At 41.7% G+C, this 16,696-nt stretch overlaps 1 protein-coding gene across 2 annotated transcripts in view; it reads right to left on the minus strand.

Moving 5' to 3' along the window:
• Window positions 1-8,141: 8,141 nt before the first annotated feature.
• Window positions 8,142-16,696, minus strand: part of itsn2b (intersectin 2b) — a 38,337-nt gene continuing 29,782 nt past the window's right edge. For both annotated transcript variants that reach the window (XM_078286312.1, XM_078286111.1), the window contains exons 28-40: window positions 16,554-16,675; window positions 16,182-16,288; window positions 15,821-16,004; window positions 15,190-15,288; window positions 14,937-15,020; window positions 14,694-14,777; window positions 14,107-14,169; window positions 13,393-13,542; window positions 12,627-12,745; window positions 12,413-12,495; window positions 12,204-12,287; window positions 11,467-11,640; window positions 8,142-11,000 (exon numbers count right to left, since the gene is read on the minus strand). In XM_078286312.1, the coding sequence (XP_078142438.1) occupies window positions 10,852-11,000; window positions 11,467-11,640; window positions 12,204-12,287; window positions 12,413-12,495; window positions 12,627-12,745; window positions 13,393-13,542; window positions 14,107-14,169; window positions 14,694-14,777; window positions 14,937-15,020; window positions 15,190-15,288; window positions 15,821-16,004; window positions 16,182-16,288; window positions 16,554-16,675 (1,502 nt within the window). In that variant the 3' untranslated portion in view covers window positions 8,142-10,851. The remainder of the gene's footprint in view (window positions 11,001-11,466; window positions 11,641-12,203; window positions 12,288-12,412; window positions 12,496-12,626; window positions 12,746-13,392; window positions 13,543-14,106; window positions 14,170-14,693; window positions 14,778-14,936; window positions 15,021-15,189; window positions 15,289-15,820; window positions 16,005-16,181; window positions 16,289-16,553; window positions 16,676-16,696) is intronic.

A 16,696-nucleotide genomic window follows, 5' to 3' on the forward strand; every position in this document is an offset into this window, starting at 1 on the left:
TTGTGTGTCTGACTATCTATCTATCTATCTATCTATCTATCTATCTACCTACCTACCTACCTACCTATCTATCTATTTATCTATCTATCTATCTATGTACCTATCTCTTTAAGACATACCTCTCATATTACATATTAAACATAAATAGAGAGAGAATAGACAGAGGAAATAGAAACACACACACACTCTGTCTCTAAAGTATCGCTCCTATTTCTATGACTGACAGATAGACTGTCCTAGGACTACATGTGTAGGTGTACTACAATACACCGACACATCTATCTCACATGGTTTAAATTACTTGGAGCACCGGGTGAATGTTTATTGCATCGGGACAATTCAGATGGGGTTATAAAAGCTATCAGTCACTGAAAAGAATACTAAATTGACATTCAACCACAAGCAGTTTATACTTCCTGGTGTGTATTGCATTGTTCGATGTGGCACAATCCAATCTAAAATAAACACGCTTTTTGACCCGGGTCTAAATGCAACACACCTACACTCTACTTTTCCTTCTTCCTTCTTTTTTCCATCGACATTGTTCTCCCTCCAAGCCAATCTTCCTCTCCCTGCTATTACGTGTCTCTGCAATCTGTGACACTTCTCTAAGTTATACAGCACAAAAGCCCTTTTGTTTTTCTCCATGTGGTTTTAGAGGACTATATGGTTCCTACGCCTGTTTCTGCTTAGCTCATGCTGTACGTCACGCCCACACACACTCACAGTCACACGCACAACCTGTACTCATCACACTTTTGGCGTATTTCTCCCCTCTGTGTGTGTGTGTGTGTGTGTGTGTGTGTGTGTGTGTGTGTGTGTGTAAAGCTAATGCAATGTGACACTGGCCTTTCCCTGTTCTCTACCGTTACTATCGCGCATGACCTTCAGAGAGAGAGAGAGAGAAAGAAAGACAGAAAAAGAGACAGGGTTTGTACACAGGGAGAATTAGAATTAGAGAGGGAAATTGTGGGAAAGAAAGAATTTGAGAAAGAGAGATTGGAGATAGAGGAGGGAGAGAGAGGGGGAGAGAAGTGGGGAGAAAAAGAAAGTAAGACGAAACAAGGAGAGAAAAAGAGAGAGAAGAGAGGGAGACTGAGAGAGGAAAGCAGAGCCCTTCTTACACTATATTATCCTCTGTTAAATAGATGCCATTCTGTGTAATGCATTTCCCACTTCATACTCCACTTTCCATCATCATCGTCATCATCATCATCATCATCATCATCATCATCATCATCATCATCATCGTCATCATAGCAGGATAATTTGCTATTCTCACCAAACACATGCACACTGTTGATACTCACATTTCAATAATTCCACGATCCCTTTAGAGCTTTTTCTCTGCTCTCTCCTCTCCTCTCCTCTCCTCTCCTCTCCTCTCCTCTCCTCTCCCTCTCCCTCTTCCTCTCCTCTCTTCTCCTCAACTACACTCTTCTCTCCTCTTCTCCTCTCCCTCCTCCACTCTTAGCTCCTCTCTGCACCTCTCCTCTCCACTTCTCCCTTCTGCACTCCTCTCCTGTCCTCTCCTCTCTCTTCTCTTCTCTTCTCTCCTCCCCTTTCTCTCCTCTCCTATCCTCTCCTCTTCTCTTCTCTCCACTCTTGTCTTTGCCTCTCCTCTCTGCCAGTAGTAAAAAAATTTAAAAAAAAAAAAATGGTATAATTATATGTACAATCCTTCTGGGTCCTCCCCCCAGAAGTCAGATAGGCCCAAACACATACAAAAAAACACACTGAAATATTCAAGAAGATTTAACACGCACAAAAGCAATCCAGAACAGTGGTAGCTACAAAATACAATCTTTCAGTTCAGTCATGTGTTGCTAAATCCACAGTCGCTTTGCATGAGAGCAGCGTGCAACAAAAACAGAAGCAACAGTAAAAGGACTTTCTCTCTTTCTGGCGGTAAGAAGTAGATACAAATTGAATTCTTCAGTCCCTTCCTCCCTTCTCTTCTTCTCTCTCCACTGTCTTCAGATGCAGCAGCAGGGAGGGATGGTGTGCTGCCGACCGTTTTCCCGATATTCCTTTTTAGTTCTTCCAGGTTATTTTCCAGACAGAGAGACAGAGGTCAAGCCCTCGAGGCAGAAGTGTGACATGAGAAACCATGACAGGTCAGCCCAATCTCTGCCTCTCTCTCTGCCAAATGTCTGCATCTCTTTCTCTCTCTCTCTCTCTCTCTCTCACACACACACACATACACACATACACACACTTTCACAAGGAACACACAACACACTCACGCTGTCACACACACACACACACACACACACACACACACACACACACACACACACACACGCACGCACACGCACACAGCAGATCGCTGCCTCTGTCTTCCTGCTTTCTCTCTCTCTTTCCCTTTCCACACTGAATGTTCAACAGAGGGAAGAGAGGAAAAGAGGGAGAGAAGGAGGGACAGACTGACAGAGGGACAGACAGACCGAGCACTGAGAGAGAGAGAGAGAGAGAGAGAGAGAGACAGAGAGAGAAGATTGTTATGACATGGGGATTTCATTCAGCTGTGTTTGGGAATTCACCTACTGTCATTCCTTCTGGAAGAAAACAAGGGCAGATGCTACTGCATCTCAAACACACACCCACACACATGGTGATATGCCTCCTGTTAGGACCATGAAAAACTTACAGGACCGCTGTTTATGTGTTTATGTGTGTGTGAGTGTGTGTGTGTGTGTGTGTGTGTGTGTGTGTGTGTGTGTGTACGCGCACATTTGCGTGTGCTTGTGTACACTTGAGTATAGGAGAGATGTTTTAGAGCTACATCAACAATTTTCTAAAAATAACTTTCTATATCAGATCAACGTTTATTAAAATTTTATCAGCCAACCTGACATCGTGGCAGGTTATTTCTATGCTGACGTTACGCAATAGGAAAAGACTAAAACCCTCCTGCTTCTGGTCTGGAGCTGACTGACTTATCCAGGTTACTGAGAAAAACACAGCAGTCCAAGGTGTTCTTCTAAATGGTGCGCTGAATGCTTTTCTCACCTGTTTCACTTACAGGAGCTAATGGACGATGTTAGGCGCAAGCAACCTGGTTAGAAGTTCATCCCTCCACCATATCTTTATGAGAAGATTATAGGCCAGATTAAAGTGAAAATCTTACATGCTGGTATGACAAGTGGCTGGTGAAGAAAAATTAGAAAAATTACATGATTTAAAAGTCAAAACATACTTGTCACACAGCGTTAACACATATGATTAAGCAAATATGATTAGAAAATGAAGAGACCAATGATTCTTCATCCCATGATTGCTAATGTGAAATCATCATCTTCATTATCATCACAGCCATCGTTACCATTTTCACCATCATTTCAATCACAATAATCACCACAGCCATCATTATTACAACTATTATCATCTCTTTTTTTTTTCAATTATAGTTTCCTTCAGGCAAACATAATCAAACAAAGACACAAAGAAGGAAAAGAGATAAATGAAATAAAATAAAATAAAAAGATAAATAAAAAGGGAACATGAATGGGTTATGAATACTAAACAGACAGGTATGTGCATAAAAAAAACAACAGGTCATACAAAAACAAGGAGGCTAACTATTATCATCTTAATCAATCACAATCACAGTTACAATTATGATCATCATCACCGACCTCATCATCATCATCATCATCATCATCATCATCATCATCATTGGGACAGACCCAAACCTTGTACTACATATAGAATACACAACACGTGTACAACTTACCAGCCACACTGCATGCACTTCTGCCCCTCCTGTTTCTTTTAATAAAATATTAACAGTCATAACTGTGTACAGTGTGTAGTGTGTGGAACTGTTGCCAGCCATCTCCAAGATAGCAGGGGACAAGACTTCTGACTTTAGCATGCTAGGTGTGGACGCTAGGTCTGCACAATATTATAATCAGTGTCTTTCGTCTGCCTGTGTTTCATAAATATTCATGACAGAGGGGTGAACCTTCAGGTCAGCGTGGGCTGTGGTCCAGTCTCACACCAAGTCAATCATCACAGCAGAGCATGCTAATCATAATAATGCATGAAGCAGATGAGGGAAACGATTAATATTCATTGATCAATTTACATGTAACAGGCCCTGACAAGCGCAGTCAAGAACATTCAAACTACAAAGTGCCACGGTTCTCTTCTTTATGTGTTCTCAATGTGTGGTCAAATTATAATCAGCAGGTGGTGATGAGAAGTACTTTCTTTTTTATTTTTTTATATCCTGAATAGCAGCCATGCTAACTGCTAAATGGAGGAATATGTGTGATATATGAGTATTTTAAGTCTAGTTTTGTGGAGAAGATGGGAAGTGTTTACGTTTGACATGTTGGAAAGGAGGATGGGATGACCCTGTTTACGGGGTTTCCTTGATGTGGCATCTCTCTCTCTCTCTCTCTCTCTCTCTCTCTCTCTCTCTCTCTCTCTCGCTCTCTACGTCTCTCTTTCTCTCTTTCTCTCTTTGTCTTGCTACAGGCCAGTTTTGCTTGGTGTAGGTTTTTGGCCAGGACACAGACCCCTCATTATTTTTTTGAGCTGTGTGTGTGTGTGTGTGTGTGTGTGTGTGTGTGTATTACATAAGACAGCTGTTCATGTGGTGATAATCGAATCATTCCCATGACTGAGTCAACTGGAACTCAGGGCCTCTCAGACTCATCCTGTATGCACTCTCTCTCTCTCTCTCTCTCTCTCTCTCTCTCTCACCCTAAGTTTCTCTTGCTCTCTCTCTTTCTCTCTCACACAATATGTATTTGTTTTCCTCTTTCTCCTCTCTCCCCCTCACTACTCTCTGCTTTTCCTCACGGCACTTTTCTCTCTCCTACTTTTCTTTATTTCACTCACTTGTTCCGTCTCTCTACCTGTTTCTCTCGTTCCCTATCTCAGTCTCTCCCTCTGCCGCTTCATTACTCTTTATCTCTCATTCCCTCTATACTTTTTTCTGTCTTCTCTCTCCCCTCGCTTCCTCTACCTCTAGACTTTTCTCTTCTTTCTCTCTTTCTCCCTTTGTCTCCATACTACTCTCTCTGCTTTTTCTCCCTTTGGCTCTGCACAACTCTCTCTCTCTCTGTTTCTGCCTTGCTTTTCTCTCTTTCTCTACCTGTATCCTCTTACCTTTATTTAAAGGGGGAAATCCTATGGAGAGTTTTTACAAGAAAGCAGTGTGCACAGAATGTTAAATAAAATGAAAGCAGATACAAAACACAAAATCCGAGGAAATCAATGTCAATAAAAAGACAAACACAAAACAAAATCCAAACACAGTCAAAGTAATTAGAAAGTAAGAAAAAGTAAGTAAAAAATAGTACATTTGTAAATAAAACAGGAATTCCATTCCGCCATTGATCAGACTGATCCAAAAAGTAAAAAGGAATGAATGTGTCTTCCTTCATAAATTTGCTTTATTAGCTGTGAAATGCACATTGTGTTATTTTATAGATACCATACTGCAAAATTGATGTAAGTTATTCCACTGACACTGGACAGGATACTTTGTTTACATGAACAAGTCTCCCAAAAAGCCATAAATAAGAGAGCCAGGACATTGCTTAGTTTTTTTGTGTGTTTTCTCTTCCCGTAAGTGATTGCACTATAGTGAGATAAAGCTTGTTTGTTTGTGAAAGCTCAAATGAATGATCTATGAGTTTTGTCAGTCAGTCACCCGTTCACTGTCAGTGGAGAAATCCAAGACAGGTTTTGCTTGAAGACATTGCAGATTAGAGCCTTGACTCTGGATTTCACCTGAAGGTCTTCACCTGGAGAGGTGTTCAGGTTCACCAGTCCTGACTGAGCGCTTCATGGCTTTGGGAAAAACATACAGTCAAGGGCTGAAGAATCATTTCTGCTGTAAAATGAATTTAACATCAATGAAAATGAAAGATGAATATGAGGCAAAAAAAATACACGGTTTCTTTTTGATGGTGGGCTTTTTGTTGTTCTCCATGTTAAAACACCATCACCAGCCAAAACACTTCTCACTGTCCCAGTGCTGTGGGACGTCTGGCTGTGTGGATGTTAATTCTGTTCTGTTCATCTTCTGAGTCATGATTCCAATCTGAAACACAGCAGGACCAGTTCCTTCTCAAATCAATCAATTTCAAATCTAAAACAGGAATACATTTGACAGTGATGGGACATTAATTTGCAATTATTTCTTAACAGTTTGGGTATGACAACCTTCCCGTGTCAAAACTTTTTCAATATCTGAATTTTAAAGAGAATCTACTTGTGTAACCCTTGGAAACAAACAAATCAAACTGGCACTCCTGTCACATCATCATTAGTCTCGGTGGGAGTGGTTTGGATTCGCGTGCCGAGAGTTTGACTCCTGCTATTTGAACCTGTAAATTATCCAGCGCCTGAGGGACGACTCACACAACCAGCTGCATACATACATACATACATGCACAGTCACATACACACATACACTTTACACACACACACACACAGACTACACACGCACACACACACACACACACACTTAGTGCCTGGCAGTAGAGGACTTTTTAAAGCTGTCTCCGTCTGTATTCATCTCTTCCCAGACTTTCATTTCCAACGCTCCAGTTCCCCCACAATCTCCACTGGACATAATGAAATTAATGCAACACACACACACACACACACACACACACACACACAGTCTATTATTTCAACTAAGTTAAAATGTTCTCTCGCTCACACACACACACACACACACACACACACACACACACACGGACATATTCTGTGTTGTGCTGGTAGTATTAGTATACAGTAAATAATATTTCTATGAGTGGTGCAGTATTTAGTTATATAAATGTTATCTGTCTCTTCCTCTGGCCATAAACTATTGAATAGCGTTGCTTTATACCCACTTCCTCAGTAGTGCATTCACATTTTGCTCTTAAGTAACCTGCCCGGAAATATAAAGGCTAAATAAATAAATAATTCTTAACTACCAGGGTTGAGACAGTTGCTCTCAAAATGCAATCTTTTACATATTATTCTTACCTGCTAAAAATTTAATCTGAAATGTAACCCATTGGGTTACTCAAAAAAAAGTTATTTTGGATTTCTTGGTCTCCAAAATTGATAAAATGTGAAGTAACAGTCACTAAATTTCAGATTACAGACTGTTATTTGAATATTAGTATAAGTTAGTATAACCTTTTCTCCCCTCAGATGTTTATGAGAAATCCAACAGGTATTCACCACAGTCTTTTTTTCCCCACTATATTCCCATTGCATAAATCCATTACCACTACAGAGGGTTGAGTTCAGACTTTGTCAGCTCTGTTACACGTGTGTGTGTGTGTGTGTGTGTGTGTGTTGCTGTCAGGGCCTTGTAGAGCCAGTCCGTGTGGTTACATAATGACTGTTGCTCCTGTGCAGCCAAGAGCCAGTGGAGGGTGAAGAAGGACTTAATGAGGTCTATTGGTGCGCACTGACAACTCCACACTGAACTTCACTGCATCGCCCCTATGGCTGCAGACCATCAGGAACAACTACAAGATCATCTTCAAGTAAATATGTTTTACATGTTTCTAAATAGAGTTTCCTTAGATAAACTGGATCTGGTTTTCGCGATATAATGATGATCTCTCTTCAAATGTGTTTAAATAATGAAAATGTTTTTTTTTTTGTTTAATGCACGTTTAATGTAACTTCGCAAAATTAACTTGCCCTCCTCCCACTTGGAAGCAAATACCACTAAATTTCAGCCCTCAAATGTACCATTTCTCTAAAGATTTTCATCACCGTCTCCAAATGATTATCATGATAACTGTGCATCCTCACTCCACGAGAACAGCCATACCTGATAATATCAGTGAAGTCTGATTTTTCTGTTATTATTGATAGCTTTAGAGAGCAGTAACAAACGTAGTAGCGCGGTATTTCAAGAAGCAATATAAAAATGTACATTTATCACCATCTCAAGTGTTGTATGAGGGATTATCGGCTGCTATGGCCATGAGATCCATAAGAGCCTACTCACTTGTTTACAAATACATACTGTAGGTTTACTAAATGGTTGTTAAATAATTCTTTATTTTGAAGCTGAAATTCAGGGCCATGCCCTGCTGTAGGAGGTTGTGTACTGAAAGTTTATCACTTTAATGCTAATGCTAATATGTCAGTAAACACTCAAAGGTTGGTCAGTTTTAATATCTTTAATTTGACTTAAGAAACCCTGATTGAGAGAGTGCCATGTAGAGTGAGTACACACAGCAGGTTAGGTAGTCTCCATGCTGATTTGCTATGAACAGGCAGTTTGGGTTAGGTCGGCCCTAAACTCAGTTAGCACAGTAGTAGTCTATGCAGATGGCTGTGGAGAGTAAAGGTAAAACAAAACAAATCACAAACTTAAAAATCCCCACAGGTATGAGTAAGGCAATCCACAGTTTCTTCCCACAGAGTCCACAAATTCAAATCGAAAAAACAAAACAAAAACATAAAAGTTTATACAAGACAGGTCCAACCCTCAAACGAATAAAAACAGAGGAATTTTGCTGATTGGATAAGACAGATGAAAAGAATAAAAGGGCAGAAGACAGCAGGCATAACAAATGGACTAGAGGCCTAGTCTACTTACAGTAAAACTCAATCGAAATCAGAGAATCATCTAAGATACTGTATTGCCTTTCAAAACAGTACCAACATGTGTTGGAAGAACAAATTAAATTTGACATTACACACTCAAAACAAACTCAAACCCAGTCAACACCGACCGATTATCCAAGATGACACAGCAGAGCCGTTTCAAACCTTTGGATGGTCACACACACATAAATTAAGAAATAAATAGAACACTTTTTTCCACGCCACTGGTCATTAATCTCCAGACCGCTGGGTGGTGCTCAGGGTTAGACGGGAGACCGGATGCAAAAGGCAGAGAACAGTAAAAACAAGGCAGAAGACACCAAGATGCCAACCTACAACATAAATAAAGAGCTTTTACGTACTATATCCGTGTCAATTTTACATGGCAGGTGATAAGTTGATTATAATGGGCAACTTTCTGAGGCAACAGAGATGGACAATACTGCTGTCAGTGGGGGTTGAAGATTGGCAAATGATGCTCAACAGATGTGGATGAGACGGTGGGAAGAATAAACATAATGAATAAATATTGTTTTGCCATTGTTGACAAAGCCGCTTGTCTGCGTTGCCTCAGAATGTTGACCGTCTCATAGCCCTGTACACAGAACAGTAAGGCAGAAACAGCCGACTCAGCTGTCTCTATAAGGGAGAGAGGAGTTACAAGTGGAGTAGTAAAGGTTCATCGACACATCTTTTCATATCTGTGTCATACTTTAACCTAAAAGAAATATCTTAAACTGATACTTGGTGTGATTACATGGCCCTGCCTGGTTTTGCACACTAAAGAAAAAGCAAAAATTAGCATCATCCCATTTCCTTAGCATCATCCCAATTAATTCAAATAATTTTAGACACTGGCATATTTGAAAAGACATTACTTGCATTAAGGCCAGGCTTTATAACTCTTAACTCCAAAAACTGCAGCATCTCAAGAGCCCTCAGCTGAAGGTATCCTGTTTGTTTTCTATGTGCGTGCATCTCAAGTATCCTTATACTCCACAGAGACACACACACACACACACACACACACACATCAGGAGATGCCAGAAGACAAACAAAATAAGCGTTCAATATTATTACAGTGACATAGACTTCAACCCAGACTTATCCTGAGATCTTCTATCAAACAGTGGTAAACTGACTCATGTGGCTCCAAACCAGAACCACTGATAGAGAGAGTTGGTCCAGGTCGTCCTATAGGTGCCATGATACTGTCCCTCATCTGGAGCTAAGAAATGTTGACTGCAATATTTGATAATGTCCAAAACGTCAGCATGGTAAGACAATCTAAGAATCTGACAATCTAAAGATCAGATCAGCAGCTCAGCCACGGCCGTGGAGCCGGACAGCAGAACTAGCATGTCGCTGCTGGAAACTGTCCAAACTCTTTCAATCAATGGTTCTTCTACAAACCACCTTCCCCCAAAAACTGTCTCTCAAAAGCCATCAATCATGACTTCCTCTGGGGAAAAACAGTCTTCCAACATATGTATTGACAGTTAAGATTATGCTTAAATCAGCACAGCTTCAACATCGAATCATCAAATGGCCTTGGTTGAGCAGACTTGGCAAAGAGTGTATCCAGAGCCCTATATTTGAAAGAATTACAGCACTGAAATCACTGAATGCTTAAAAACTGACTGCTCTCTGTGTTGTAACTGTTTAAGATATAGAGCTGTATGAGTCTAGAGGAGAGCAGAGAGCCTCTAGAACTGTATTGCTGTATTTGTAGTTACATCCATTACTATTACTGTGATCATTCCTCCAGTTTTACCCTACTCTGGTTTATTAAACTCTACAGTCCAGGACCCAGTCTTGTTTCATGCAGGGACACACCATCAGGCCCATGATGCACTGTGTGTCCCCACTATTTAAGAAGCCGGGCTCTAGTCCCGCCTGTCTAAGCCTGTGTAAAGGTTACGCTGGTGCTAGATCGGCACTAAGGGCCAGCTGCCTCACCAATCACGCTTCCCTTCCCATCTGAGGTCATCACCCTGAAAAAAGAGCTCTAACTCGAATTGTTATTGTTCAGATGACATCAGAAGAAGTGTCATCAGTGCTGCTTGATATTAAGGCTTGATAAGAGTAAAGCGTACAGCTGAGGAGTGCGTCTCGTTTGAGGAAGCCGTCCCGATATGAGAGTCTTCTTGGGAGGAAAGAAGAAGAAAGAAGCTGTCCTTATTTGGTTGTGTTGTAGGAGGAAGCCATCCTTGTTTGGATGTCTTGTTAGAAGAGTCGGTTCTTATTTGGGTTTGTCCCGTATGGCTATTTGTTGTTGAAGAGCTGCAGGTCCAGGCGGACCCACACCTCCCCTGTTGGAACCTCGTGGAGCAGAAGACGACGCGTCGCCGCCCCCTTGTTCTCCAACTCTTTCTTTATGGTTGCCACGGGAACCTCTGTGCGACCCAGGAAGTCTGAGGTAAGGGAGGAGAGAGAGAGAGGAGGGGAAGTGTGTGGAGGAACAGAGGGAGAAAGGAGACAGGGGGGAAAGTCAGTGCCTGGTGACAAATACCATTCCTGAAAGTAATTTGGACTTAAAAATGATTTTGGATCATATATTAGTTGGGAAGAAATGCATTTCAGAAAGTATATACACAAATACACATATATTGATCCTCCCTAACTGTGACAGCTCTCTCATATACATGTATGACCTACTGATGAAAAGGTGAGAATCCAATGGGAGTTAATGAGGGGACATGAGCTTGATGGAGATGGGGTGGTAGAGTAAGAATGCGAGGCAAAATGGAAAAGGAGAGGGCAGGACAAAAATGAGAGGAGGAGAGGAAAAGAGAGAAGAGAGCAGAGCACGAAAACAGAGATGCGACAAGAGACGAGACAAGAGGAGAGGGACAGATTAAAGCATGTGCAGCAACTGACCATCGGGTGAAAACTGGTCCCTTTCAAAGATGGTGATGCACAGGACGTCCTGGTAGAGGTCCTTGATGTGGAACTGACAGTTGAAGTTCCACTTGGGGTTCAGGGTGTCGTTGAGCGTTCTGGACGTGTAGATCTGAGCTCCCATTGTCACCTCGCAGTACGGGTTACTTTTACCTAGAGGAGGGGAAGGGAGGGAGACGGGCGAGCCGCAAGAGAGATGAGGGGCGAGAGGAAACGAGAGGAGATGAAGAGAGGAAGGGAAACAGGGGAGGAGAGGAAGAAGAGAGGAGAGCAGAAGGGAAGAGAAGAAACAGGAGGGGAGAGAGAGAGAGAGAGAGAGAGAGAGTTTACAGCAAAGAGTTTACAAAGCGCTTTACAGAGCTTATGAGTTACATTACGTTAATTACATTACATCAAAACAAGAGATTACATTAAAAATGAGTCAATAATAAATAATAAATTGAAGACTGAACTGATGAGTATTAACTAATGAGCAGAGTTAAAGCATCCTCTCCTTAATCCATATGGAAAAAAGTATAGTTGTACCACAGAAAGGCAGAAATGGCTTCTGACTGAAACTGAACTGCTACTAAAAGGAATGATAAACATGGCTTTATCTCTGATTACATGGTAAGTGACTTGGGACGTCCCACGGGTTCAGCGGGTCAAGTCACATACAATGCACTCTCACTGTTCTCACTGTATTATTCAACATGAGTTTAAATATCCATGCTCACCATTGTGTTTGCACGCCTTGAGCTCAGTCGCCTCCAAGATGGTGACAAGCAGCCTGCCAATTCCACTAGCCTTACTAGAGCGAGCTGCAAACACACACACACACACACACACACACACACAGACAGAAGGATTAAACCAGTGATATTATCACGCCATTTATTAGGAAGTCACTTGGTGTGTGTGTGGCTGTGTGAGTGTTGAGACAAACCCTGATAGGCCTTTTCCCTTTTCTTCTTTTCTGTCTCAATGAAATCTTCAGATGCAGCCTTGATCTTCTGAACCCACGCTGTCCTGCAAACACACACACTTATTCAGGCCATGGTATACACTGAAATGAGTAGCATACAGCAAGTGTGTGTGTGTGTGTGTGTGCTTGCTTTTGTGTGTGTGTGTGTGTGTGTGTGTGTGTGTGTGGTGTTTACCGCTCATTGATGTTCTCAGTCTTGAGTATATAGACTCTATCGATGTGTGAGATGTGGAAGACCGGCTCGTCACTGGAAGGATCTGGCAGCTTCACCAGCACTTCATTTAGAAACACGGGCTAGAGGAGAGGAGGGGTACACAAAAACTGCATTAAAAAAATCAACACAAAACAAGAATGTGAAATTCGGCAATAGATTTAAAGTTGGATTATGCAAAATGCTGGATTTATATGCAAAAATACACCCATTTTATCAGCTTAAACCGGGTATGGACACCCATGTGAACTCTTTTCCATGCACAGAGAGTGACCAATTAAAAGTGGAAAATGCATTTATGAGCATCTTTAAACTAAAAATAAAGACACAAAGTATCAGGTTACGTCAAAGGAAGACATTTATACTCTTTGTCAAAAATGTTAGCTCTTTTGCCTCTCTCGTCCCTTTGGTGCAAAGCAGTCACAGACCGCCGGGTTGGTAAACATGAGCGCGTTGTGCACAATTTACTGACATCGCATTACATGATTTCTGTGTATTGAAGTGCTCAGAATTCAAACTCTTGCAGCCATTTGGGGGCGCCAACATGCAGAAACTGAATTGTGCCGCTTTAACAACACAAATGTGACAAGTCAGTATCTGTCTCTGTCTCACTGACTGATGCCGCGCTTTGTGTTCTTGTTAGTCAACAGTTTGTCAGACATGAGGTGTATTGTTGGCCCTTTGTGTGTGTGTGTGTGTGTGTGTGTGTGTTTCTGTGTGTGTGTCTCACCGGCTTGTACATCTTGAGCTGTATGTTGTTCTTGTTGCTGAACAGTTTATCAGGCCCAGAGGAGCTGAACTGTTTAGAAGCGTGCGTCAAAAGCAGGAAGTCATTAAAGAGGAAAGCCCATAGTTCCTTGTTGCTCTTGGCCTTGTACATCTGGAAGGAGAAAATAAAATATCAGTTATTATCAATTCTGCCAACTACATTTGAAATATTACTTAAAATATGATACGGAAATAATTATGAGTGTAATAAGTACCATTTTAACTGCCCCATAGCACAAAATGACCATAATATATCTGCAGGATTTTATGGGCTTGCTGATCAATACCAGTGACTCAATGATTACTTTGCCAGCTGCTAAAATTTCTGGCTTTCAGACACCACTTTCTGGCCCGTATTTAATTAGCTAGCTTACTTATCTCTGTAGTGAAAATGTCTTTATTATTTGTGTCAGTTACGGGCCGCTGTAAGCTGTGCCAGAGAACTGTCCATGTTGTTGCACTTCCTTGATCACCAATAGAGGTTGATAAAAGTCATTAGATTAATTAATTAATGCCCCTTTAAGATAAATTAAAATAAAATGTAATTAAAATAATTAAAAACCTGGATTTTCATGAAATGAAAAATATTACTACTTTAGTAATCTGAGGACCCACCAGAAAGCGGTCCTTGGCTCAGTTAGGTTTCCACAGCCATAGTTTGAGAAACATTACTCACCTTGCCGCTGTGGAGCAGCTTCCTGGGGCCCAGACAGTTGGTAAGAGAGTTAAAGACCAGGTTCTGTTGAAGGAGTGAGACGTTAGAGGGTGTGTGTGTGTCTGTCTGTCTGTCTGTCTGTCTAGGATTGATAGATAAAACTAAAAGACACACTTGCATGCATTATGATAGTGTGTGTTTCAAGTTTGTCATTTGATTTGCCAGTTATAGTTCCCAGGAACACACTTAACATGAGAGTATGTTCAAACATGTAAAATGTGAGCAGCATTATCATTACAATTATTATATAAGCTACATGAACAGGACGACATTTCCATACATCCCACCCTTTCTGTGTGATGGTGTGTGTGTGTGTGTGTGTGTGTGTGTGTGTGTGTGTGTGTGTATGAATGTGCATCAGGGTCAAAGTCAGTTAACTTCCAATCAGCATGGGCATTTTCCTCAAAGTTAAAACATTTTAAAACCTTTTCTCAAAAATTTTCATATGTCCTTTTGAAGTAAGTACAATGAGAAATGAATGCTCTATTCTTACTACAGATAATATTTCCATTCTGACTGAATTGTAAGTTCACTGGTAGGTGTCATACCTCTGTGACTCCCTCACACTGCACATGGCTCTGAATCCACTCCAGTCTGTCGGAGTTCTCCTTCTCTCTCACTCCCTCGTTCACCTGGTCAACAATTGAAATATAAGATCTTAAGCACCAATTCTATGGATAATAAAAGCTTTGAGTAACAGCTTGGCAGATTAATAGCTACACAGAAAAATAACCTGACAATTAAATGAAAGAAGTGAGCGAGTGAATAAATGAACCAATGACTCAACGAACCTGCTGACAGAGTTCCTCAGCTCTCTCCAGACCCTCCTTCAGAGGACCGCGGTCAACATGGCCCTCTGCAGTACACTCCAGGATCTAGACACACACACACACACACACACACACACACACACACAGGTTCATTTTACTCACAAAGCAGAGAAAAAAAAGGTAAAACATTCTGTTTTCTGATGTCAGGGGTCAGGATTCAGTTAAGCTAATGAGGAGTTCAAACGCAGACACGCTCATGAACACGTGTGCCTACATTTTTGATGTGCAGCGGGTAGCGAGTGATCCTCTGCATGGGTTTCAGCAGGAAGCTGGACAGCGGCATGCCTTTACACCTGTAGTCCGTGGCAATTTTCTGATGGGAATAAACAGACAACATCAACAAACACGCATTTAAAATCCATATCTCCCCTTCACATACAGGACTGCACATGCATTTCAGAAAGGCAAATGTAAGACCTTTTTAATGCTTCGTAACTGTTCAGGGACATGAAGTCAAATTGTGTTTAGTAAAGCACATATGCTGAAAAACCATGTTTTGCATATTGTACTACTAACCCTGTTCTGTATTAATCTAAGAGTGGACATGCAGCACAAAGACACCTGTCATTGTATGCTGAAAAAATTAACACCTCTAATTACTGTAAGACATTTTAATATTTTTTAGGCCTTAAATTTAGATAATTTAAGACTTTTTCCATCTTTTTAAAGACCTGCAAATACCCTGACACACACACACACACACAGCCCCTTTCTTCCTCCACCTCCTGCTGTCGTTCACCACATCTTTCATCCCGCGCTTCCTCTGTCACTCCTTTGGTTACCTGCGGGCCCCTCACTCCTCCCTCCCTCCCTTCCAGTCCACCTCCCTCCTCCCTCCCTCCTACCTTGAGGAAGTCCTTGAACTCCGGCTGGTTGTCGGTGCGAGTCTGGAGCAAGGCAGCTCCGTTGATCTGGCAGGAACAGAAGCGGATGTAGGGCTGCATGTGGGCCAGCTCCGAGGCCAGGATGTCTCCGATCACCTGCACCGGCATGTTCTCCCCGCCGGTCTTCTTACGCACACGCAGCGCCCTGCACACACACACACACACACACACATTTCCACCATCAGCTGCACTCTCTCAGGCTGTCGGACACATTATAATCCATACAATCTGATGGCCAGCCACTCATCTCTCCTTTCCTCCGTCCATACATGGCTGATAAACTCCTTCTAGATAATATTAGATCTGTCTGATATTTATTTACTTGAGTAGTTTGGTGTTGCAGGCGATGAGTTCTTTCCAGTTGACAAAGATCATGGACATCTCGGCTTCAGTCAGTCGACCCGACTCCGACATGGGCTTATGGAAAACCTAGACAGACAGAGATACACACACACACATGAATACAGATAGATAGACAGATAGAAAATGACACACAAACAGATACACACACACCATCAGGGATGTGATCAAGACCATAAAAAGAGAAATCAAACGAATTGAATGAACGCGTTTCTCATAAAATAAACATTTCCAAAGCATGTTGGTGTACTTACAAGCATTTACCGTGTGTGTTGGTTTACAGAAAGTACTTTCTATGTGTGTGTTAGTTTGCAGCATATACAGTGTGTGCTACCTCCAGGACTATCTGCAGGTCTTCCACGTATCTCTCCTCAGTCTGGATCAGCTCATGGATGTAACCCTGTCGTTTCCTCTCCTGGGGGCTCAGTGAGTCCAGGCTGGTCAGGTCTGCACACCCTGGAGGAGAGGAGGAGGAAG

The sequence above is a fragment of the Centroberyx gerrardi genome, chromosome 1 (genome assembly GCF_048128805.1).
Source record: "Centroberyx gerrardi isolate f3 chromosome 1, fCenGer3.hap1.cur.20231027, whole genome shotgun sequence".
In the NCBI taxonomy this organism is placed as follows: Eukaryota; Metazoa; Chordata; class Actinopteri; order Beryciformes; family Berycidae; genus Centroberyx; species Centroberyx gerrardi.